Source organism: Tauraco erythrolophus, chromosome 14 (assembly GCF_009769465.1).
Source record: "Tauraco erythrolophus isolate bTauEry1 chromosome 14, bTauEry1.pri, whole genome shotgun sequence".
Classification (NCBI taxonomy): Eukaryota; Metazoa; Chordata; class Aves; order Musophagiformes; family Musophagidae; genus Tauraco; species Tauraco erythrolophus.
The window spans coordinates 7,204,020-7,229,930 of record NC_141478.1 but is presented as its reverse complement, the minus strand read 5'-3'; the positions used below and the strand labels follow the sequence as shown (position 1 = coordinate 7,229,930).

The window sequence follows — 25,911 nt, the reverse complement described above, 5'->3', positions numbered from 1 at the left end:
CCCGAGGAGGGAATTCCTGAGCTTTCCAGTGGGGAGGGCGGTAGCTGTGGTAGGAGGATGCACTTCCCCAGCTGGGTGCAGAGTGGCCAAAGCCATGGCCAGTCCCACCCCTAGTGACCAGAGCAACGAAGAGGGCAAAGCAGCTCCTGCCAGCGCTCCAAATGTCCCTTTTACCCAGGTGGGTTTTTTTCGTTTCCCATCTCTAACTCCACAAATGTGCTGTTCCAGTCTGGAAAGCAAAGGAAACCTTTTTCTCCCCGCAGAGAACAAGGACTTGCAAATGTTGGTTCATTCAGCGAAGGCTTGTTGAGCAGCTAACGGCGAGGTGAAGCGATTCAGCCGCCAGCGTGCGGGGCCTGCTCTGCCGCGCCGCTGCCATACTCGCGGGCAGAGAGCGAAGCCCTGGGAGCGCGGCCAGCGGTGACACAGCAGATCCCGCTGCTGCCGAGAGCCCTCCTGGCCTCTCCCACAGGGATAAAGGGGTCAGGTTTCTTTTTTTGTCATATTCTCTGCAGCAACTGTGGTTATTCTGCTTGGACATTTGTTTATCAGTGCCTACTTGCGTGGCAGACTTGCTTTTGACCTTTCAGAGCTCCCTTATCTTTCCTTGGGCTTTCAGGCTACAGGTATTTTGTTTTTTTATCCCTGAGACCAGCACTGCTTAAATACATCTACAGGCACAGTTGCTATAAAAAAACAGTTGTTCCAAAGGCAGACTTCTTCCAGTTGCCTCCATCATTTGTTTTCCCAGGGCCTGGGTCACCTTCAGCAGCAAGAAATAAGCCCAAACTACAGTATTAGGTAATAATTATTTTGCCGTTTCTCTGGTTTCCATCCCCAATTGCGTCTGGAAACAAGGGAATTCCCTGGCACAGTAAATTCACTGTGGGTGCAGAGTTTCAGGAGGTGTCCTTCAGCAAACATGGTGGCAGAGCAGGCTGGTGTCAGCAGCTCTGCTCTTTGCAATGCAATAGCAAAAAAAAAAAAAAAAATCTTTACAGCTCCTTTTTCTTTGTGTTCCCATTGTAAATCTAAATAACTCCTTGTCTTGACTGAGCAGCAGCCTTGATCGTAGTAGTGGTGGCCTTGGGAGATGCATCCTCATCAACAGCAGCAGCGCTGGCTCCAGTTGGGAAATGAAAGGTCTCATCCAGGGAGAGGGGCACAGTGCTGCCAAAACCTGCCGGGGTAGAGGCGATGGTGCGGGGTGAGAGGGCAGGCCAGGAGCAGGGAGGAAGATGAGCCAGGAGGGCAGCACACAGCAAAGGTGCTCGGTGTGTGGATGGTGGGACCAGAACACTCCTCCTGAAGCAGCGGGTGGTGCCACAGCACAAATGCCACGTGCTGCCATCAGGTGACCCCATTAGGGGAAGTCCCTGTATCAGCCCAGGGGTGATCATCGCTCTCAGGGCTTACACTACAAGACACGAATGCCATCAGCTTCAGGGATGCTCCCCTTTGCTGGGTGTCAGCAGCTTTGTCACCCCAATCCCACTAACTCTGCCGGCTCCACTATTGACTCTTCTGAGGTTCCTTGTTTGCATGGTGTGTGATTCATCAAGCTGGCTGCTTGGGCACCGGGTCAGCTCTTTGCAAATTTAAATACTGGCGTCTTTCTTACCGCTACTGCAAATAAAGTCCTTGTTAGTGCATACAGAAATCCACTGGGAACATCACAAACACGCACCAGAAAAAACCCACCAAGCCCAGGCTGGCCATCTGTGTGCTGAGCACTGTCCCGCTCTGTCCAGCGCTCCCCATGGGCAGGGCTGCTTTTAAAAGCACATACTGTCACAGTCATGACATGGTTTTGAAGTGCTCTCTTAAGGCCTCTCTCAGTGGGCTCCAGGTATCACCCGTGCGTCTGGCAGCTCCAAATCAAAGGACGATTCTTCCAGCATGATCCCAGTCCAGGCTTTACCCTCATCCTCAGGAATATAATTCAACTCTCAGCCAGCAGCTACAACAGGGGACATGTTTCCCCTGTGAAGGTTAAGCATTGTCATAAGGCATCTCCAGCACCTTTTCAGACACCCAGAAGCACACTCGACTGGCAGCCAGCAGCTGTTCAGATGGTAATTAAACTTCTACTCCTTACTGCCGCCTAATTTCCACGGTGTAGCTTTATGAGTCAGGGGAGGAGAGAGGAGGCTGAGCTCTGAAACCACTATTGGCTTTTCAGTATTTGGCATCTGGACGTTGTCATCTGGGGACTACATCCCTGTGAAGGTCCTGGGACGACTCCGTTGCTGGTGAGTGGCTGTGGTGGTGGGCAGATGGCTCAGGCAGCTCAGGTGGTTGGTGGTTGCAGGTGCAGCTCTCATCCAGGTGCTCTCAGCCCTCTTTGTGTAGGCACTGGATGTTATTTTGAGGATGGTCGTACAGAAGAACCACCCCAAGAGAGGTCCTCAGCATCCACATCAACAATAGAAGAAGAAACCACATGAGTTCCTGAGTATTCCAAGGGACTGCACAGTGTAGCGGGAAAAGTAGGCAAGAGGTGGGTGTGGGAGGATAAGCTGGAGGACCCACAGCCCCTCATACTTGATCTCTTTTCATATTGCACCATTTCCCAAGGTACGCGGCATCCAAGATGCTGCAGGAGCCACTGGGATTCCTGCCTTTTGGGATGTGAATGCTCAGAGTGACGGTATCTGCTGCAAGACTGATGCTCTGCTGTTTGCACTCCCCAATAGCTCTGCTCTGTTGGCTGAAAAAATTATCTCAGGAAAAATGTACAGTGTAGACATGTTTTTTAAGCAGGGAGGCTTTTGTCTCAGTTCCTTTCTAGGTCTTCTCTTCGTGGGGCTCTTGGGGTTTTTTCCTTCTCCCTTCCAGAAGGGAGACACAGACACACTTCTCAGTCCCAAGCACCTCACTGCTTCAGTGTCTTTTTCTCTGCTGGTTGTTTCAATAACAAGAGTCAAAGAAACTGAACCGATGCCAGGAATAAACTTCTAATGGAGGACCTGAGATGAAGGAAGGAATAAGATCCTGCCAGTACGCAGGATGGGAGAGGTGAAGCGCGCGACGTCTGAGCCCTGCAAGTGCGTGAGAGTTTTGTCTTCAGCACAGCGATAAAACAAGAGCATCACGCGATGATCGAGTCAGACCATGCTGCCGTTACGGTGAGGGCGTGTGGATGGGAGACCTGATGATCTACAGGTGTCAGAGAGACTTTTTCTGGCTCAGGGGAAGCACACGCTGGTGTGGAAGCAGAGCCTGGAAGCCCTGGGCCGTGGCTTCCTCGTGGGCAGCAGTCACCATCACACTGCTCCGAGCATCCTCCAGCCTCTTGCAGGTCCTTTGGATCAGGTAGCTCACGGCAGGGACAGTGTCCTGGTGGCAGGCTCACCTCCCGTTGCCTCGTGTCCTTTAGTCGTTGGAGCTATGCCGTTCCTGCTGATTCCTTCCTGATGATTTGGGGGTTGGAACTAGATGATCTTTAAGGTCCCTTCCAACCCTAACCATTCTATGATTCTATGATCCTTCACTGCTTTTGCCACGAAAGCATTTCAGCCTGATTGACTTACTCCCTATTAAGCGGTACGTGTCTCTGTTTTGCAAACTCGTGCGTCTTGATTCCTGCGTCCTCAGCGTACACTCGCAGTGATTACACGCAGTGATTTGCAGCCGGGCAGAAATCTTGGGGCCAAACCTGCTCTCATTTGTGCAGGAGCTGATGTGGAGTCACGGTTACCACCTGCTAAGTAGGGATGCTGAGTGTCTTAGACCTTCCCGTCTTGTGGTCCCCACGCAGGAACCCATGGATGGGTGACGTGATGGAGGTGGGATTGGGGAATGCGAGGAGGTGACCAAATTAGCAAGGCTGGTACGCATGAGAGTGACAGATCTGCCCATAGCAAGCACCGTGAGCAAGAGCAGTGCCGTCGGCTGGCACGTTACTCCGAGTCTCCTTGGCAGATGCTTCGCCGCCAGCCTGGCTGCACAAGCACTGCCCCCGCGGTTCGTATAGCGGGGCAAGATGATTTTCCTGAAAGCCACGATATGGACACGTTCTCCCAAATGCAGTCGTATGACTCAATAGAAAGACTAAGAGTTGGAGCAGTAAAAATAGCACCTGATATTTAGGAATTTTTTGACACTCAGGCTGCCAAGCTGTGACAATATGAACGAGTGAGATTTTAAACACATCGAAGTGCGATTTCAAAAGTCTCATCAAGATGTATTGCAGGATCTTTCATCCTAGCAGACAAACGCTTTAGAAATGTCTTCTAAATTAATCCCTACGGAGGGAACCTTGCTCGCCAGGGAAGCGCGGGTGCGCAGGGCTACCCAACGGCCACCACTTCTCTTAGTCGCAATCTGCTCCACTCCTGGGGATGAAAGTCGCAAAAGCAACTGGTGAAATGTCCCAAGGAATGATCTGCAAGTGTCAGATGTCCTGGCTCCTCCTGGTGTGTGGTGAAAATGTGGTACAGGGAGGCGAGGTGAGAAACGAGCCTGCGAGAGCTGTGTTTCTGGATGGGGGAAGAAGGGTATTAGGGAGAGTGCATGGTGTTGAGTTCAAGAACCTCGTCTCCAGGGTCAAAAATTCATCTTGGATGCCATCGCTTCTCACCTGGCTTTGGCTTTTTCTCATTTCCAAGTTGGTTTACATGTCGGGCTTACCAGCAGTGATGCCTTTCGTCTCTGAATTTTGTCTCTCCTGCGATAGCAGAGCAATTTATGGGTATGGGTGGACTTTGACCTAAACCCCACAGAAACCACTTAAGTGTCTGGTCAGAAGGCAACACGAGGGGCTTGCTGATGAATGTGGTCGTCTTCTGTCTTTTCAGCGAGACCCTGATGATGGAGATCCAAGGTACCAGGTCCCTGGGTAATCCTGGTTTCCAGCCTCTGGGCTTGGTTCCTGCTCAGTTTGGGCTCCCAGGACACCTTTATTTTTCCACCCTGTGGGACAAGCTGGACAGGTTGTCACTTGGTAGGCAATTATTTCCCTTCCGTAGACAACTTGGAAATATGGCAATTTTTCCCTCCGAAGCCCTGGAGTCCTGTTTGCTGCTGTGCTGATCTCCACACAAACCCTGAATTTCAGGGAAGAGGAGGGAGGGTTGAAACCTTCATCCTCCTCCACGTTTTGCCACGTTGGCTGGAACGAATCCTGCCCTGTCTTTGAGGACTCGGGGGGCACACGGCTTAGCTTAACGACTGCACTGCTCTTAGTCAGCAAAGTGAATTCACTCACTTAATAGGGCGGTCGGTGCGTCCAAGCCCATCCCTAACGAGGCGGCGTGCAGGTGCCAACTGGTCCCTGGCACTGCGAGGTCTGGCTTATGCCCGCAGACGCACATGGGATTATGCATCACTGTGTCAGCAGGAGCCAAATGTGTATCGAGTTTGGGAGGAGGGAGGTGATCACCGTGTTTGTATTTCATTTTCGGTGGCTGGGCAGCGTATCCCTTTCCCCAAAACTGTTAGTTACAGTGACTGGGTCCACCTGGCCATGAAGCAGCATCCTGCAGAGGGTCTGTGAGCATCCTGCTCTGCGTCCCCTCCCCACCCAGCTGCCTCAGGGACAGCCTGTGGGTTGGGAGGGCAGTGGTTTTGGGAGGGTGGTCCCTGACCAGGCCCGGTATCATGCTTGTGTGCTTTTCAGATAGAAAGTAGCAATTCTGGTCTTGAAGACAACATCAGAGCAAACCTTAAAAAACAAAGTAAATGTAGCTGGCGATTATTTTTTTTAATAGATATGGGCTGCCTTATGGCTACAGCCTGCAGGACACCAACGGCTACGTGTGCTTTCAGCCCAATGGGACCTTTTCAAACCAGTTCCTGTGGTCCTCTGGGTGATGTGTCCTACCCTCTCATACAGCAAGAGCCGTACTGGCTCTCAGCAAATGAAGAGCAGCATTTTCGAGAGGACAGGTCTGCTGTAAGGCCATAGTGCCTGCTCCTGTCCTGACTTGTGGGACAATCATTTTTGGTGGTACAAGCCAAGTCACTTCACCTCCGCTGTCCCACCCATAAAACGAGGATCATAAAACGCACCTAACGCAAAAGCAGGTTGTGAAAACTTAATTAGTAGGTGTTAATCATTTGAACTGCTCGGATAAAAATTGTGGCACTCTGAACTCTCTTTCTGAGGAATTCAGATGAATAAATTCTGTTTAACAATCCCCCAAAGGGTTACAGAGATGTTATTATCTCTCTTTTATGTGGAGAAGGGAGAAGACGAGGACTTGGGTTGTCCAAGGTCAGGAAGAAGCAGAGGTTTTGTTCCACCAGGAACGGGCTCCACAAATGTGGCTAAACAGGTGATTTGGTACGGCTGGAATTTCTGGCAGGTTCATGCTTCTCATACCCACTTCCCATGTGTGGTCTCTGCTGGGGGGGAAGCAAGATTTGGAGGTAGGCACTGTAAAATATCCATGGAAAAGACATTTTTTAATTTGTAAGCCTGAGAACATGGATGCGTAAAGCCTGCTCTTAGGGATCCGCTCGCCCAAAGAGGCTGTGTGACCTACTTGTTCAGTCAAAGCGGCTTTGATTTCATGTATCAAAATTGCTCCGAGCAAGACCAAACCATACCTAGCAACAATTAAGAGAATCATTTAAAAAGTGGGAAACTATGAAAAGGAATGCAAAAACCCAAAACAGCCCATTCATAGTGGGTGAATAGAAAAGTCTTCACATACCTGATTTGTTGGAAGTTATTCATCCAAGAAAATCTGGACCTGAACCATAAGACAATTTTTCTTTCCCATCCTCTGATATATGAATCAGTGTCACTTTACATCTGAGCACAGAATGTTTTGACCTATATAATATCTTAGATAGTGGAAATTCAGCTTGAAAACTCAAAGCAAAAATGAGAAAGGATGGCATAAGCCAGTAATATGGCATTAGCACATATAGATGTGACTTATCACTGAAAAACATCCCAACAGAAGTCAAAAGAAGAGCGTTTTGTAAATAATAGGATTAGGAAGCAGGTTGGTACTTTGTGGAGCTGGCCATACAATCAAACTGATAACAGCTAGATTAATAAAGCAATTCAATCTAAACACGGTGTAGCACTAGAAAGCTTTTCAAAATCAATGCCTATCTGTGCAATTTTAATCGAGGCTGGTCTTTGCCTTTCGAAGCCAGGTGATTTGAAACTCCAGGTCAGCAAGGTATAATCAAATGGGCCGACTTTTTTTTTCTTTTTTTTTTTTTCTAAAAAAAGTGTGCCTTTTAATTAATGCCTTCCATTTCTTAATGTTTTCCTCTTCCCAGGTGGGGGAAGTGAAGCAGTGCAGTGATACTGGCTTGCCTGTGTTGGTAACGGAGTATGGCAGACCTTGGAAAATACCACACTTGGCTAAACTACGGGTGTTTTGAGCAGGAGGTGTGCCTTGCTGGTGCCCGACAGTGAGCTGACCTGAGCAGGATGGCTGAACAGGGCAATACACCCCATGGCATCGTATTCACAGCGCATGTTGTCGTCAACTGTACAAAAGGAGATTGTAGGGAAGATGTCCAGCAGTTGCAGTGTAGGACACAAAGGGCCAAAAGGCCAATGGTTTTGAAGTCACAGCAGCATTTTAGGATTCGCTGAACCAGCGGAGACCTTCAGCCAAGTATCATGTCCCAGCTTCAGGCAATCTTCATGGCTCAGAGAGAGAGACCAAGCCTCGTATAGGGAGCAGTGCCTCTGCCAGCATCTTGGGTGTCCACCAAGAGCATCCTGGGTGGTGCTGGGCCAGATGCTGCCCTGCAGTGGTGGCTGCAGCCAGCAAAGCCCAGTGCTGTGAAGCAAGTCACGGTAAGACAGCTAGCAGAGCCCTTCTCTCTCTTCCACCGATGAGCCACCCCCATCATGTTTATATATGGCAGCAGAACACTTCATGCTCTGTTTGCATGACAATATTTTGAAACATTTTGGATTTCACATGAGAAAAAATAACCCATGAAACAGCCCTTGCGGGGCTGCTCAGTGGGGGATCCGGGCAGCCAACCTTCTTCCCCACCACCCTGTGCACAGAGTGGGCTGGGAGATGTGCTCTCGACTTGTTTTCCTCACGTCCAGCATCTCCAGCCCTGACGCCTGCCTTGATTTCAGAAGACACGCGCAGACCTGTCGCTGGGGGCATATAAAGCTAGAGTGGATAAATGTATTTGAATAATACGTTGTGATGCTTTGGATCAGCACTGCTGTAGATGCAAAACATGGATGAGGTGGGAGCTGATAAGTCTTCTCCACTTGCTAATTTCTGGGATTTTTTTTTTTTTCCCTTTCTGAAAGATTGTGAACCAGCACTTACTCAGGGAGTGGCATTTCTTTTTGTAAGCCCTTAATCCAGTCCCTATCTGTCTTGGAGCAAGTGTGAAGGAGTGTGAATCCCATTTGGAAGGCTTCTTCAGAGGAGACGTCTCTGAAAGGGTGCGTGGTTTGCACACTAATCCAGTCTGCTCCCACACCCTGTGGTGAACCCCATTAAAGTGGAGCCTTGTTAAATGCCAGTAGGCTCTAGGAATAAGCTAGTCCTGCTGTTCCCTTGATGCACCAAAAAATGAAACGGCTCGCTGACTCTCAGGTTTGTCAAAGGAAAGATGAGAGTATCAGGGCAGGCATCGCTCTGACTTGGCTGTAGATGGTGTCTGGCAGGAGGGAGGAAAGGGACAACCATCATGGCATTTCCCAGGGTTTGATGTTACGCGGTGCTGAGGGCTGTGCTCAGCCTAACGAAGGGATTTACATCACATACTGCAAGTCTGAAAATCTTTTTTGATGGCACCCAATGTTCATGCACTCTATTTCTTTTTCATTTATGTCTAATGCATTTGGGATTTTTTTAGGACCAGTAGAAATTGGTGCTCCTGAGATACATTTTCATTAGAGTATATATTTCCAGGTAACAGTATTTCTGCTGGAAGAGAATTTGGTTCCTGTTATGAGCATGTTCATTTGGATGATACCTGTGCAATGGAAACAATAAAACAGAGCAGTGAGCACGTGGCAGTTAAAGTGTGTCTGACTTGGAGTCCAGCTCCCACTGAGCATCACAAAGTGGGCGACTGGTTCTTACCCCTTTGAAAACAGCAAGCGATAGCAGGAAAGGGCTCTGCAGCCAATTAGATGTAGACCAATACTTGTATGTCTTTGTTTTTAACTGGGGATTGATGGGTTGTGTGAGTGGCGTTGATTTCTGAAGGGGCTTGGTCCCACCTCTTCTTCATTATAGCATCATTGTAGTGCCTGGTGCTGGAAACTTTGGCTCTCCATTTCCACAGGTCTTGCTCAGGCAGGTCTGGCACCCGTCCTTGCACAGTGATGTCAGGCCATGGGGGTGACAAGGCTGTCACTTGAGGTCTCGGCTCCAGCACACGAGTGACTGCAGTGAGTTGGCCTCGTACCTTCAGCCCAGGTTATACCAAAGATGGGGACAAGGAGCTTCAGGGCACTCATGGGATCAGAGGGGGCTGGAATGGGGCCCTGAGTCTGGCCTAGGTCACTGGGAGAAGGTGCACTGTGAGGATGAGGTGGTGGCTCAGTCTGGTTAAAATAGCGATCTTGGGTGGTCTGAACTGAAAGCCCAAGATGAAAACAGTGGTGAGTATCCAGTCCAGATCATCCGTCTCGGTCCCCAGCTGAGAAGAAGGGGAAGTGCCTTGGCAACCTGGAGATGGAGGAGACCTTCTCTATGCACTGCTAACACCTGACTCCTGAAAAAAAAATGTAGAGATGTATTTAATGCAACCTGTAGGCTGCATGCTGCTTTGACGACAGAGACCAGATGTCTTCGATGGCTGGTTAGATGCTCAGGTGTTATTAATTGGGTTGGTTAGGAGCTTTTTTGCCGGAATGATTTTGCGGTCGCAGTAGGACAGTAACGACACTGGATGCGGAAAGCCTTTCACAAGCATTAGGACATCTCCTTTCAGGATGGGGTGGGATGCAAATGGCGCGTCAGCGTCTCCATTCGGAGCCCGTCGGAACAGGATCTCTTGACTGTTGAACAATGCTTGGCAAAGAGGAGCTGGGTTTATAAATAATGCATTTCCTTTGTCTTGCAGGAGTTCTGGAGGCAGAGGTACAATCAGATCAGCTGTGAACAGCTTACATAGCAAATCTAATAGGTTTGTAAATTAGATTTTGTGTTCATTTGTTTTTGCTGTAAGGCAGCTATTAATCTGCTTCTCCTCTTCGCTGGATAGTGCTGTTCTTATTTAGCAAATGTATCTGTTTCTTTTCACTTCTGCTTTGCATTTTCTTAATCGTTTCTCCCCCTCCTTCCCCCAGCCCAGTGCAATAATCATTTGCAAATAACCAAGGATCTGCAAGTTGTGGTGATTGAGGGAATGAGCAAGGGAGAGTTACTTATTGTGAAAATAAGTCAGTGATAGAGTTGCCGTTTTCGTAGTTTTACTACGTGCTGTTAGAAGAGCAATCGCAGTCTTTGATGTCAGAACTTCATTCGGTTTTGTCATAACGCGCTTCAGCAACGTCGCTCCATCGCAGAGTCATTTCATGGCATCGCAGCTTCATTCGTTCAGTGTCTCTCTGTGTTATTTTTGCAATAATTTCATGTCATCCCAGCCTTACCAAGTGACACGGTCGCAAAGCTTAGTGGCACCACGTGAGAAAGGAGGGGTAATGTCATTCTGTGGTGATGTCATCACAAATGATCAAAACACAGAAAATGGACAAAACCAAAAGAAATCGTAGCTATTCCCAAGATGTCTTTACCCTGTTCGCTTTATGATTTTTGACACCTTATAAGTAAGCTTCGCAAGACACGAGGTGATATGGCAAAATGCAAGATGCGAACAAATCCCACGGCCTCACCTGGCAGCCGCTGGAAAAGTACCATACGAACACGCACAAGGTCATTGGCAGCCAGCGTTTCTAAACGCATTTCCTTGCCTTTCTGCAACATTACCTAGCATGTCCTCAGGAGCTCCTTCCCTACCCTGGAGAGGTGCTCCTGGGAGCTGGATGTCGTCCATGAGCCTGGGCTGCCAGCTCTGCCCCATCGCTCACTCTTCTCCCTCCTTGGGCTTTACACGCTTTTTCTAAATGTATTTATTTACAAACCATTTTCCAGCTGGAAAAAACCCTTTGCACTGGAGAGAGAGATTCCCTTTATCTGATAGCGAGTGCTTTGGCTGGGTATTTTTCAGAGCGCTCTGAAGTGTGAAGGTTTTTTTTCAGGGCTGCAGACACATGTGCAGCTTCTTGATGAGATGCTGGGGTGTTCTCTTTGGAGGGCGGCGGGCTGGAATCAGATCTTCAGAGGCTCCCGTAACTCGTGCCATTTGGTGTAAATGGCACTGTGGTGCTGGGGCTGGTTTGCTGCTTAGAGCAGGGATTAAAAGGTGAGGTCTCCCAGTGATCATCTCCAAACGGCAGCATCTGGCTGTTGCTCATTTCTGGGTCCGGAGCAGGCGATACGGATGCCAAAATCCTCATGCTCTCTTCTAACAGGGGGAAAAGTTACCAGGGAGCCAGCCTCTCCCTGTTCGATATGGGATGCTCGTAGCCCGATCTCACGAGCAGCCCCCAGCAGCTCAGCTAAATTCATTTCTCCTTTGGGTGAAGTGGAAGTTGCACTTCTCAGCAGAGGGTTTTAACCTGCTGCAGGAGCTGAGCTGGCTCCGCTTTGGGATGCTCACATTGTGACCACGAGGCAGCAGGGCAGCAACCTCGGCTGCCAGCGTAGGAACCACTTGATGAATTTTGGGGGCTCCCTGGGGCTCTGGGGTGTCTTGTCTGCAAGTGTCCATCCGCCAGCTTGTCTTTGCAGAGCCTGCTTGTCTTTTCGTGTGCATGCCTTTCAACACCTGGGTATGTGAGGTCGTCTTGTCCGTAGAGCTGTGCCTGCCCGTAAGTCTCTGTTCGTGTAAGCAAGCAGGTATTTAAGGATTTGTGTCTGTCTGCTTGAGCGCAGCAGAGTACAAACAGGCTTTCACTTCTTGTTTAGCTAATAACTACAATTTTGCTTTTCTGATGAAGTTTGAATTCCAGCAGCCAGAGCCGAAGACGGTGATTAGAAGTGCCATTGGGATGCTAACGGATCCCATCTCTCTCCCTCTCCCTGTCTTTCATTTCTCTAGAGCTGAAGTAGTAATAAATGACTCCTCGTCTCCAGCTGTTGTTGACAGAAGTAATGAAAGCATTAAGCACAACATTAAACCAGCCTCATCCAAATGGAGACACAACCAGACACTCTCTTTGAAGATCAGGTACTAGTAATTACCTATAGGACAAGAGACGGATTTGGTCCTCTCCAGTGCAAGCTGGCAAATTGCCTCTGTATATCATCTAAAGAAGTCGAGGAAGAAATAAAAGGCTTATCTCCTGCTGAGCTAGGCTTCATATCTGTAAGCGATCGCTTGGAAATGAATTCCCAGCTGAACCAGCTGGCTTTGAAATGACGAAATGAGGAGCACTTGAGCCCCCATTTTCCGGGCCAAGTGGAACTAGTGTGTGCTGGCGGTGGGTCATGGAGGGGGGAAGGAGAGTGTCTACCCAGGGTAGATGCAGGGACCTCCCACTAGTGATGGGCTGGCCGTGCTAGCCTGCCCTGGGAAGGGATGGGTGGAGAAGGAGCAGGCGTTAAGATGGAGATATCCGTTTGAAAGCTGTTCCTGGAGAGCATCAGTCGGCTGGGACTGGCCACGGGGCGAGGGCAGGCAGAAGGCAAGAGTTCATCTTACATATGACTTAAGTTATCTCTGTACCTCATGTGATGAGGCTGTTTTCTTCTCTGTCTTCAGGAAGCACATCCTGAAGTTCCTAGATGCGGAGAAGGACATTTCGGTGCTGAAGGGGACGCTGAAGCCGGGGGACATCATCCACTACGTCTTTGACAGGGACAGCACCATGAACGTCTCGCAGAACCTGTACGAGCTGCTGCCCCGCACCTCGCCCCTCAAGGGCAAGCAGTTCCCCACCTGTGCCATCGTGGGCAACTCGGGGGTCCTGCTCAGCAGCGGCTGCGGCCCCGAGATCGACGCGCACAGCTTCGTGATAAGGTGGGGGCCCATGTCCTGGCACCACGCTCGTGCACGTCCCTGCTCAGGGATTTTTTTTCCTCTCTCCTTCCAGTTGCGGGCAGTGACATTGGAAGAAACAGACACACCGAGTCTATTAATATATGGCTCTGTGATTGGTGTCACCACCACAATTTTGGGTTTTTCGATAATAAATTGGCCTACGTGCCACCAGGCTTGCTGGCACCAGATGGGGTTCACCTTTCTCAAAGGGGGATGAAGGTCTTTGCACATCAGCTAGTGGGGCTCGTTGACAGGGCTTTAAACTAGATTTGAAGGGGGAGAGGGATAACATCAGCACCAGGGAGACCTTCTAGCAGCCTTCCAGTATCTAAAAGGGCCTACAGGAAAGCTGGAGAGAGACTTTTTACAAGGACGTGTAGGGATAGGACAAAGGGAAATGGCTTTAAACTGAAAGAGGGCAGATATCAATTAGATCTAAGGAAGAAATTCTTCCCTCTGAGGATGGTGAGGCACTGGAACAGGTTGCCTAGAGAAGTTGTGGATGCCTCATCCCTAGAAGTGTTCCAGGCCAGGCTGTATGAGGCTTTCAGCAACGTTATCTAGTGGAAGGTGTCCCTGCCCATGGCAGGAGGGTTGCAAGTAGATGATCTTTAAGGTCCCTTCCAACCCAAACCATTCCATGAGTCTATGATTCTATAACGCTCCCCTGTGACTGCTCCGTGCCCAGCACTGATGTCCCTGCAGCTGCACTGCCCCATGGACCTGCAGCAGCAGATCCTGACCCCCCACTGCAAGGCACACTGAATCCACTACGGAAGATGCTTGAAGTGGAGAGGAGGAGCACGCCTGTCCTGACACCGTGTGCACCTCTTAGCTGAGGGGCCGCAGGAGACCGCTGATGATTTATGTATGTGCAGACATTTGCGTTCTGGCGAGTCTATTACGAAGACAGGCCAATCCATCAGCAGCTCACAGAGGCGGTCCCCAGCTTGACGTGGCAACGAGGATAATGTCACCTCTGCCCCCAGCTCCAGCCGGCTGCTCCAGCCTTGCCTGGCTGCTCGCAGCTCTGTCCTGCCCACAGGGGACGGGGCGTTATCGTTCGCATCCTTAAGTGTAACCAGCGTGAGCAAAGGGACAAATTCCTTATTGCAGTTCTGGCAAAGTTTAGGGCAGGACTTTGTCAGACAGCAAAGTTGCAGGAGAAAACCTTTTCTGGGTGTAAGGACTGGGATTTTGAGCAAATTCTCCCCAGCCGTGAATGCTAGTGCAGGTCTGGCATGGATGTGCTCTTCCTGCCGTAGGCTGTCTGAGCCACCACTTGAACCTGCATCTTCCTGAGGAAGGTTTGCTCCTTCCTGGCAGCCTTTTCAGCGGGATTGGTGATGGCCAGCGATGGGCTCTGTGCCTAGGATAAAGCTTTGCTCCTCAGATCCAATGTTTATTTTCAGTGAGTGGATCAGGAGGGCCCTGCGTGCCAGCAGCTGGATTTTCTTTACACCATTCCCTTAGTTTCCCCATCTGTAAAGTCGGGAAAACAGTAGTAATGGCTGATTATCAAGGCAGATGGTTAGGATGCAATTCCTGCTCGTTAAATACTGTAACTTCACCGTAAAACGCTGCAGGAGAGCATGCAGTGTATTAACATGTGGGTACCCTCTGGTTTTCGCCATGCTGGCGGAGCATCTCTGCATCCTTCCATCAGCTGGTCCCAGGTGCCATGTACCCAGCACCATATGCATGGCATGGCCACGGCTTAACGGCCATGGATCCTTCCTCAAGGAGCTATGAGAGACCACCATATAACGAGGGGGTTTGTTGGCAGTTTATCCCACAGCCCCTCATCCCTGGTGTGACACAGGAGGTTGTGGCATGGGAGCACAGCCCGAGAGGAGACACCAGTTAATACTACAGAGGAGACTTTTTTTGAAAGTCACAGCCCCCAGACAGCCAAACCCCATGGAGACCATGTCCTAGCATCCAGTGCCCACTGGTGTCATTATTGCTGCCGCTGCCACCGGCTCTGCTGTTAGCAGAGACTCACTAGGAGGAGAAAAGGGACTTGGGATAATATTACCCCAGCAGGACTAGAATTAAGAGGCGAGCACTTTCCTTGCGTGGGAAAGGCTGTTTCGTTTCAAATCTGCCGTGGCAGCAAAGATGGAAGGTTTGTTGCTACGTGTTATTTTTGAACTGCAGCAGAAGAGATACCGATCCATACAAACCCACCCACCAGACACCACAGTTATGTCTGGTATTAGCGTTGCCCCAGAGGAATACATGCACACATGCCAGCATGTTGAGGAACGAGGACCTGATATTAAGATGGCTCATCATTACCAGATCAGAGCCTCTCTGATTTATTGCAGAGACTCATTCTCCCTCCTCCTCCTCTTCCCAAAAGCGAGGGTGAACGGGCACATCTGTCACTGGCCTCGGCTGTGGGCATCAAACACCCTCGTGCTTGTCACTGACCTCTCTCATGTCCGTTGTAAGGGGCTGTTCGGTGTTTCCATTCGCAGGTGCAATCTGGCCCCTGTTCAAGAGTACTCGCAGGACGTGGGCATGAAGACAGACCTGGTGACTATGAACCCCTCAGTCATCCAACGGGCCTTCGAGGACCTGGTGAACGAGACTTGGAGGGAGAAGCTGCTGCAACGCCTCCACAGCCTCAACGGCAGCATCCTCTGGATCCCAGCATTCATGGCCAAGGGGGGCAAGGAGCGAGTGGAGTGGGTGAACGAGCTCATCCTGAAGCATCACATCAACGTCAGGACTGCCTACCCCTCGCTGCGCCTGCTGCACGCTGTTCGAGGGTGAGAGCGTTTCTGGTGTGCTTGGAGCCAGGATCTCATGAGCTTCTCCTGAGCTAGAGAGCAATCCATGGGTTTGTGCTGGAGGCAAACGGCACCAGCTGTTTCTTTCTGCAGACTGTGAGGAGGACTCCATGGGCAGTGGCTGGTCCCTAGATGAGAAATGGAGACCACCTTGCAGGCAGGAGCTCCATGCTCTGCTCTTTGAGTGTGAGGTCTTTTAGCCATGCAATATAGTGAATCTAAGACTTCCAGCACTTTGGGTGTCATCATGATAACTCCCTAACTTACAGTTAGGGCTTTCCTTGGAGAAACGTGTGTGTGTGTTGCGATTTGCTGAGCTAGTGACAAGGTTTTTCACCTTGTGCTCGAGCGACACGTGCAAATCTCATGCAGCTCCTCAAGTCAGGGAGCTCATGGCAGCCTGGACGGGCTCGGTGGTGGCAGAGGACCGATGCTGTTCATGAGTAGCCTGGATGCTCCTGTAATGGTACTAATTGCACTGGTCATCTTAAATGACCAGCCCAGGGAAGGGACTGACATGGTCTGGTCATGATGGTCAGGTAAATAGGGCAGGGTGGTGGTGAATGGATTTATTGAGAAGGAAGGAGGGAAAGAAGGGGTCTTTTTGCTCCCTTATTGCAACTTCAGGCATGTGAGAGACACAGGTGTGGTGGGGATGAGGAAGTTATAAGAGAGTTCCAAGGGTGTGACTTCTTTGTAAGTAGGTTGGGGATGGGGTAGGCTCTTGCCTTCTTGCTCTATTTCTCTGGGGAGAGTCATGATTCATTAGGCATTAAGGGAGTCCAGGCATGTGGTGGCTTATGCTGGAGATGGCTTAGTGGCAGTGGTTGCCCTCTCTGATCCTGAGTAGACCCAGTTGATCATCTGGGATGGGAATCCACTCATGTAGCTGCTGGTGCTCCCACATCTAAACCTCAGCAGTAAGGTTTCTTGATCGCTTTGAGCACTTCTTCCCTGGCACACCTCTGAGCCTGAGCTCTCTGGGCAGTTGGTCCATGCTGGGTGTTGCTCTGTCCCAGCTCAGGTCAGTGCATGGGGTGGGCACCGGACAGATTTTGGGGTCTTTCCCCACAGGAGCAAGCCTTAGGGGGATGCTCTGGGGAGAGATGTGTGAAGGGTGGCTCCACAAGCAACCCAGACGAGCTGGAAGAGGGGAGGTTCTGGTGCCGCAGTACATCACAGGCAGCAATAATGGGCGAGAAGAACCACGTCTGCCCCCAGTGCCTGTGTTTGAGGCTTCCCTGGGCTGGAGGAGACATCCCACAGAAAAAACTGGCTTTGAGTTAACAAAAGGAAGGGAAATGATACTGTAACTCACGGAAAGGGAGGGGAGGGGAAGAAAAAAACCAAACCCACAGCCCAAATTCGAAACTATTTCTAGCTGTAATTGACTTACTTTCATCTGTCAAAATAGAATTAAGCTCCTGTAATAAGCCCTTTAAATCAACAGGCTGCTAATCCTGTGCTGGCAACCATTCCCGGTGCCAGAAACTTCCCATAGGAAGCTTTGCGGAGGGATTGGCAAGGGCTGGGCATTGCTTTCCTGCAGGAGAAGAGGAGGACGCCCCGATAAGCTCTGCTGCTGAGCTTATCTTCCAACTCATGGCACCTTCCTGGCCCTCCTGTACTGCAGCCCTGCGGTCCAGCCAGGCTGGCTGGCACACGGGTGTCCCTGCGCATCTCCCACAGGGCAGTGGGATGCAGGGATTTTGGGACAAGCCCGAGGGTTGTGTTTTCCTTTTGCACCCGTTAGTGTCCTCATGGGTTTTAATGGGGTCACGTGCAAGGAACGTGGGTTCGGGCTTCTGAAAACCTGCTGGGGCTCAGAGGGCTGCAGTCAGTCAGACCAGCAAGCGAGTGGCCGGTGTGGTGTGTGTGGGATGGATATAGTACCAGCGCGTGGTCGGGCGCTGGCTGATGCTGATGACAGGCTCTAAGTACCCGGTCTGAGCTACAGCTGAGATCTCAGTTGTGCCATTTGGGCCGGTCACCGTGCTGTGGGGCAGTAGAAAGGTGGGTCATGGCTGCACTGGGGCAGCACTAATTCAATTATAACCGCAGAAGTCAGTGCTGATCCTTGTCAGGGGTTGCCCTCCAAGCCAAGGGAGCTGCTGCCTGACCTGCCCTCCTGCTCTCACACTGATCACCAGGAAAACAAGGATGCTTACTAAGTAATGATTAATATAATTAAAACTGCAGCCTCTTCAGGAAGTCAGAACTGATGGGAGCACATCGATGCCTACTCAGTGTGTTGTGGGCTGGCCCAGGAGCTGTGCAGACCGACCACCCAGGACTGGGGGCAAAGGGCTGTGATGGTCTAGGGGAAGGCTGGAGTCAGTGTTAACCCTTTCCTCAGTGCAGCCTCCTCAGGTTTGAACTTGGATGGATTTGGGAGTGACTGAGGCAGTATTGAATGAACTGGCCACAGCCGAGGGAGGAGGGGTGTGCTGATGCTCTTGGTGTTGTATAGGAAGTCTCTCAGGTACCTACAGGGTTGTCTTGACCATCTGCTCAGGTTAATTGGTGTGATGTAGTTTGGGATGAAGAAGGAGTCTTTCCTTAGGTCAAGCTGACCAGAATCCCTAGGAGTTTCCTTATTCATCTTCTGTGATACTATCTAATTCCTATGATCAGTCTATATTTTTGCTTCTGAGCTCCTTGCTATTACAGGGATATGGTCTCCAACGACTTCCTCTGTCTCTCCAGCTCTCTGTGAGGAACATGCCAGTTCATAGTGTTACCCTTTTCTTTGGCAGATCTAAGATTTGTCAAAAAAATACCTTTTGTGGCATGCAGCAGAGAATCACTAATCTGCAAAGCCCCACAGAACATTCTTCTGTGCTACAGTCAGTGGGCTGCATCTGCAGAGATGTCCTGTCTTCTCCTTTGCTGGATAAAGCTACCCTTTATAATCTATCATAAGTTGATTTGGAAATCACAAAGAAATGGGGAAAGTCTTTCAGCCAAGACACTCTTATATGTATTTTATTTTTGTCAAGGAATAGCACTTTCTGCAAAGACTAACATTATTTCAGCCAACTTCAATTCGGCTACAAAAGCTTTGCCTTTTCTCTTCTTCCTTCGCTTCCAGCAAAATACATTTGTGAGTTCTTGACTCCTCCTTGAACCACAGTATTTATCGTCCTGCTCTGCTTTCCCCCAGACCAGAATACATTTCAGTGGCAATCGAGCATTTTTTGCTATAATTTTCCCTGCATTTGGGACATTTGTAGAGTGTGCGTTGCTGAGATAAGTGAAAAGCGTTTGGTTTTGTCGTCCTTAACAGCATCATTTGAGGCATCACCTTCCTAGCTGTGAGGGTGCCTTAAATGTTTGCCGATAGCTTTTTGTGTCGCTGATTCTGGATAATCTGTGCAATAAGGCGAAGGCTCTCCTTGCATGGTTAAACTCCCCATTTCCACACCGGGAGGGAGGAGAACCATCAGCATTTCGCTGGAGGAGCTCAGAAGGAAGCCGAGTCGCTACCTAAGGCTGAGGAGGAAAGCTGTGCCGTGGCAGGGAGCCAGCTCGCGGGGACGGGGACGGTGCCATGCGTTTCGGGGGTGCGTGACTCACTTCGGAGCGATTCTATAAAATGTCTCCTGAGCAGTTCATCTGGCGAGTGTAGTGCTTGTCTCCTGGCTGGGAAGCAAGCGAGCCCCTTATAAGTCATCTGTTAGCGTCTCCAAAATGCCTTGTAATCCTTATTGCCAAGCAGCTTTTGTTAGAGAAATAACATGAAATGCAGGGAGCGGGGGAAAATAATTGTGTCTGTAGGTTTGACTATTGCTCCTCGCGGAGAATTCGTGGACGCGTTTCAGTTTGTCTTGTATAATCTAGCTGAGCATTTCTCACTGTGTATCCATCACAAGGGTCTCTTGGCGGTAACCAATTCTAATCCCAGAAGGTTTTGTTAAAGAGCTTCTTGAAAGAAAAAAAAATTTAAAATCAATAAATCCTGCAGGTCCTTGGCTAGGTCTCCCGTTAGGTGTAACATCCAAATGGCTGTGACAGTTTGCGTGTGCTCTTTGCGACAGCCATCGCCTTGCTCAGGGTTTGGAGCTTTCACAGCGCAGCTCTGCCACGCGGCCTCAGAAGCACAGCCTGGTGGGACTTGAAGTGAATTCATCTTTGTCTCAGAAGTCTCCCTGGGTCCTCACACCCAAACAACATCTAAGCCTGTGCTGATTTTTGAGGGCAGTCTGCTCGGCCGCTGCCTTTCTCATCCGTCAGCCATGGTGGAAACCTCCCACTGGTCCCTCCTCACCTTGTGTCCTGAGTGTGGCACGTCCTTTCCTACAGCCTTGTCTCGCATGTAGCCATGCAGGACACGTGTGCAGGTTATTCTCCTAACCTGTTGCTTTGATCGCATCACCCCGCTCTGTTGCATCCCTCCACGGGCTCCCCTTTCCTCTGACACATCAAACCTGAGTGGCTGCTTTTCCTTTTCGCAGCTCTCCAGCGCTTCTTTTCTCACTCTGTGTCTGGAGATCAGTTCTGCTGTCGGTGAGCCAGTGTCACTTGCTTGTGGGGTTTCTAAACCAGCTCCTTTGTGCTTCCTGCCTTTATGGTACTTCATGCTTGCAGGGTCTCCTCTGAAATGTCTGCCCTGGACACTCGTGCCCCAAAGGCTTTCCTCTCTGGTCCCACAGCAGGACAGTAGTCCTGCACTCCAGTGAGGGATGGAGATGAAGATGACCAAAGCGTGTAGAAAGAAAAATTGCTGTTGGCAAGTGTGTGACTAGGGTAGGATGTGGAGGACTACAAACTCCTCGTAAAACCACGGGTGCATTAGATCAGTTGATATCCCGTAAATAAATCCTGTGTGAGCAATTATTCTCACCCCTTCTACATGTGAGAAAATGAGGTGTGTTGTGTCAGAGCTGCGGTGTGTCTGCACTGGGACGCCGAGACAGTTAATTTGTTCCCGTCGATCAGGAAGATGATTTCGGCTTTTCTTTGTCAGAGGAATGGGAGGGTTGTAGGAAGGAAAGGGGAAAGAAGTAAGATCATCCTCTTCCCAGTTACTTTCCTCTTCTTCTGTCTGTTTGGAAATGGTTTAACTTGCAGGTGTTGAGAACCATGCGTGTTTGAAAGGACACTGCAGATCTCAAGACCTAGAGGAGGAAAAGAGTTATTTATCCCTGAGTCATTCTATGATTCTATGACTCAGCATTGATTTAGTGACTGGCTTGTGCCAAGTCACTAAAACCAGATCCAAGCCACGTGGTACAGATCCAGCCGGGATATAGAGGCTTGATTTGGTGTTTGGGCTTTGCCCAGCATGGGGATAAAGCCCAGCTCTGACTCCAGTCCAGCTTTTGGAGCCTGTGTTAGCAGGAATCTGGGTGGGGACCTGCCCATTCCCACCCATCCAGCACAGATCTCAGCACCGTACATGGCTCTCAGTTATTTTGGTGAAGGTGACAGAGGAGATTGGATACATGGACAGAAAAGGGCTGGGAGAAGCTGGATAGGGGATAGCTGGATGGGCTCCAGCACTTCATCTGCATCCACCCAGCAGATGAGTATATGTGCTGTGCCCTGCCAGCACCAGCGGGTCCTGCCCTCGGAGCACCGGTGGGGCACTCACTGTGATTATCTGTAGCTGGTTTTTCGTGAGTATTAATGGGAGCAGGATGTGTGTGGCAGACTGATAATATGCTTCTGGCAGTCAAGGACTAGCACCTCCACAGCAGCTTGTGTTCGTATCACACTTTTATGAATAAGCTGTTTTAAAAAGCTCTGAAATTGCATTATTTCAGCTATTCCGATTTGTATCACTAAATAATGCAGCTGATACTGCTGAAACTTGATTTCTTCATTGACCTGGGTTTCTTTTATTCATTTCATCAAGGCGATGGATTTTCTGTTCCTTTTATCCTGCAGGTTAACCCTTGCCTGGAGGGTCCAAGTTGCCTTTGGGTTTTCTCAGACACATCAGGAGGTGATGGGTAAACACGAAGCAGGACCCTGCCCTCGCTGGTGGTCCTCAAACACTGGCGACAAGGAGGTTTTGCACCCAGTGTCTCAGCCTCAATCAAGTCCAGGCTCTGCTCCCCAGACTCGGTGATGCTGGGGGAGGATGAGTGCCGTTGGGGCAGTGAGGTGCGTGCTCCAGATGTGTGACGTGGAGGCTGTCACCTTCCTTGGCAGCTTCCTATGGGTGGTTTCAGAACGTTTGGACTCCTGAAGGATTCCCACTGAGCTTTAAGGTCCCAATAGAGTGGTAGCTTTCCCTGCGGTTGCAGTGCAGCCCCTCGCAGGAGTTGTAGGCAGCCGGTGGCAGTGCTCTTCAGTTCTGCTCCACGGACTTCTTAAATTTCTTGAAAACCTTTTGGGAAATTGATGTTGCTGAGCAGCAGCCAGAACCACCTACCACCCAGCACGAAACTCTCTGAGCTGCTCTTCTTGAAGCCTCTGTCCTTGGCTACCATCAATATTAGTTCAAATAGGTGCTAGGGCTTGTGTCTGCATCCTTACAAAAGATGGCCTTGAAGATCTGATGGCGTTTTCCATCTGTCACTATCATGATCCGAAACAAGAGCTGTCTCAGATGACTTTTGCCTGACAGCATCACGGTTCCTGTTCATAGCTGGATCCTGCTCAGGCACAAGCCTCTCTCTGTAGCTGCCTACACCCCTGAGGGCTCATTTACAGAAACGACACAGCACTGGCTTTTGAAGGAGGTCCACGCTGTGAGAACGGCTCTGAGAAAGAAGGTATTGGGTTTCAGGACTGCTCTTTGCTCTTCTATTTTAATTGCTGTCTCTTTTCATAAAATGTTGCAGTTAATAGTTATGGTGATTGGTGTAGCCAATTTGAAAAATAATTACTGCCTGCTTCAAGATTATCTTTCCTCCTAATTAAAATCCCGGACCTCACATATTAAAGGTGTGCTGTTGACACAGCATCCCATGTGCACCCAGACAACCTCATTTGGATTTACGGAATTAATTAGGTTTTATTTCCATCCCCAGCTGTTCTCTTGTGCACCAGGAATGTGGCCACTGTCTCAGTTGGCCAGTGGTGGGAGAGATAAGAGGGAGATCTTCCTGCATAGCTCCCACACTCCCATCACAAACCAGTCATTAAAAAGTATTCCCCAGACCTCACTGGAGGATTTCCCACCTTCACTGTCCAGGACAAAAATTGCAAGTGCTGTGGCATGGCCTGTGTTATGGTTTGGGCGTTATATACTAAGTATGTCATCTGTGTGGGTGTGCTGGGACAGCCTGGAGTCCATCACTCCCTCCCAAAGCTGCATCCAGCAGCAAGAATTTATGATGCTGTAGGAGCGAGGTTTTTTCATCCTTCTCTTTTCCCCAGTGTTGTACCCGCAATAGAAGGAAATACGGATAAAGAGCCAGGATTTTAATTTTTGTTATAAGAAACTGGATGGTCTGTGTTTTTTACCCCGATAATATTGAGCGAGTGCTCACGAGCTGCCTGTGCTGAGGTGGACACGCTGGGTTGGTTTTGGTAGAGTGACTTTTGGGTCCTGGTTGCACACTCTTGTTGGTCTTGGTGGGGCTGTTGGTGTGTGCTGGGTTGCTGAGGACGGTGTGCTTCTGTAGGGCACCTCTGTGTTTGACCCGGGTCGTTTTTGTCATCATTAATACACTCAAAACATTGGTGGTGAATGCCCTGTACCTGTGTGCAACCATCATGCTGTCAAGGCTGTTGGATGTTCATAGAGTTTTTACAGCCTCTCAACAAAACCCGAAAGTTAATATTTTGGGCAGGCATGAGGTCTCCAGTATCTTTCTGTGCTCAAGCTGGTAAACTGATAAAAAGAGAGTTTTAAAGCTAAAACAGCTGCAGGACAAACCCCGACAGTTGACTTCCCCCAAAGCCAACTGGTTGATGTGGTTGTGTTCTTCCCAGGTAGCTTCCCTGCTGCACGAGGATACCCTAATTCACAGAGTTAAATGGTTGTGATAATCTCCCAATTCTCTCCGCACACCAGGTGTCTAATGTGCTTCCCCGTAAACTCATGAAGGAGGCTGGTTTATGGCCACCTGTGGGAGAAGATTGCCTCGGCACCGCAGCGAGCTTTGCTGTGTCCCCACAGAGCAATCCGTAGGCACAAGCAAGCCCAGAAAATGCTGATGCTGTGCCTCTGAGATACTGGCTCCCCTCAGCTTTCCTTCCAGTTTCTTGCTCCTTTTCATGCTGGATGCCAAGATGAGTCGGGCAAAGAGGACCTCCTTCCCAAAACATCGTACTCATCCTTTGCTAAAGCTGCAGATGCTTGGACACCTTTGGGGTGTGGGACCCCAAGAAGTCCTGCCATGTCCTTCCTGCACACGCTGAGGCGATCACTCTGCTTCCAAAATTTGATTCACCAGAAAAGTCAATTTTTTCTCTTATCTGGCTGAGGACAAGCAAGTACGTTTTGTGCCTTGGTTGCTAAATTTTAATGGCTTTTGTGAAAAGCTAATTTGTGGGATTAAGGCTCAGGTCTCCCGAGGGTTCCTGCTGTCTGAGCACCAGACCCTCAGGAGCCCGGCAGAAAGTGCTGATGACGAGCCAGACACTTCCCGTGGCTCCGCGTGCGACAGCAGGACGCGGCTCAGGATCCTAAACGTCTTCTTACAGGACGTTGATGCTGCAGGAACTTTTATGGGCAGCCGAAATACGACTGCTGATACTGTTTCTACTCGTGCGTTGCTGCAGGGTATCTCCTTCCCCTCTTCTTTTTGCCGTCCCTCGTAAAAACTAACATATTTTTCAGCAGTGAGCACAGCTGACCTCGTATCGGATATTATGTATTGCAATATGCCATGTTGCATATCTCGTGGACTGATGTTGCAGAGCGTGGTGGTGTATTTTGGTCCAGGACCACAGTAGCAATTGCTGGGTGTAACGGGAACCCAGCAGCACGTTTTAGCTCTTTCAGCCCGGTGACCCTTTATTCCAAGGCAAATGTTTTTACAGCCCTGTTGTGTTTACTGTCGGAGTAAAAACCTTCATTCGTCAGTGCAAATCGTCAGCTTCTGTGTGTGAGAGCATGTCTGCTTCGAGGGGTTGCTGGAGTCTGCTTGACACGTGGATGGTTTGGTCTGTGGTATTGATCTCCTGGGTTGATTGGAGGATAATTGTAGGCTGAAGTAGCGAAGGCCACCGTTGCAAGTGATTTGTTTTTCATAAAAGATTGCCGAGGCATGAGATGCTTCAATGCCATAGCAACAAGTGTGATGTAACCGCCAGACAGAGAGCAGGAGGATGCTTATTCATGAAGCGATCTCTAGAGAGGCTTTTTCTTGGCATGGAGAACTCTTCTGCTAGTCAGAAACCTCTTGCTTTGAATTACCAATATGTCTCATGGAGGGAGAAAACGTGCAATGCACGAGCTTCGTGTGCGGGGGAATAACTGTCTTTCCTCTGCTCTCCCTTTGCAGGTACTGGCTAACGAACAAAGTGCACATCAAGCGACCCACCACCGGCCTCCTCATGTACACCTTAGCCACTCGATTCTGCAACCAGATCTATCTCTACGGCTTCTGGCCCTTTCCCCTGGACCAGAACCAGAACCCGGTCAAGTACCACTACTACGACAGCCTGAAGTACGGCTACACCTCGCAGGCCAGCCCGCACACCATGCCCTTGGAGTTCAAAGCCTTAAAGACGCTGCACCAGCAAGGAGCCTTGAAGCTGACTGTGGGGGAGTGCGATGGGGCCACGTAGGGTGGTCCCCGGCCGCGTTCCTGCACAGCCACGGGAGGAAGGGGAGGGGGCGGAAAGGACGAGTGGTGCCTGGTGGGGTTGGTTGTCTTTGTTAATGCGCAGAACAGCGACACAAATATATATACGTGGTACCTATATATATTGACCTGAGTATTATAACTGTTTGGTGTTCACCAAGGAAGGAGCAGGAGAGATGCGGGAGCATCTGGCGTGACTGGCCCGGGCAAGACCCCTTGCCGTGGGCTTGCTGGGCTCGGAGGGGTGTTTGACCTACATCCGAAGGGTGTGAAGGTGGCCTTGGTTTTTGAGGGTATGTTAGGTGATGGGTAAACGTTAAGCCGTTCGTCGTGACTGGTCTGAGGTTGGTAGTTAGTTTGTTTGGCCAAGGATGCCAGTGCTCTGCAGCAAGGCACGTCCT

At 49.9% G+C, this 25,911-nt stretch overlaps 1 protein-coding gene across 2 annotated transcripts in view; it reads left to right on the top strand.

Annotated features, from left to right (window-relative positions):
• ST8SIA2 (ST8 alpha-N-acetyl-neuraminide alpha-2,8-sialyltransferase 2) overlaps positions 1-25,493 on the top strand; it is a 30,878-nt gene extending 5,385 nt beyond the window's left edge. Inside the window, exons 2-6 of one of the 2 annotated variants that reach the window (XM_086620367.1) lie at positions 10,024-10,086; positions 12,064-12,192; positions 12,727-12,984; positions 15,489-15,782; positions 25,208-25,493. In XM_086620367.1, the coding sequence (XP_086476493.1) occupies positions 10,024-10,086; positions 12,064-12,192; positions 12,727-12,984; positions 15,489-15,782; positions 25,208-25,493 (1,030 nt within the window). The remainder of the gene's footprint in view (positions 1-10,023; positions 10,087-12,063; positions 12,193-12,726; positions 12,985-15,488; positions 15,783-25,207) is intronic. The other variant, XM_086620368.1, reaches the window with a different exon arrangement.
• The last annotated feature ends 418 nt before the right edge of the window (positions 25,494-25,911 follow it).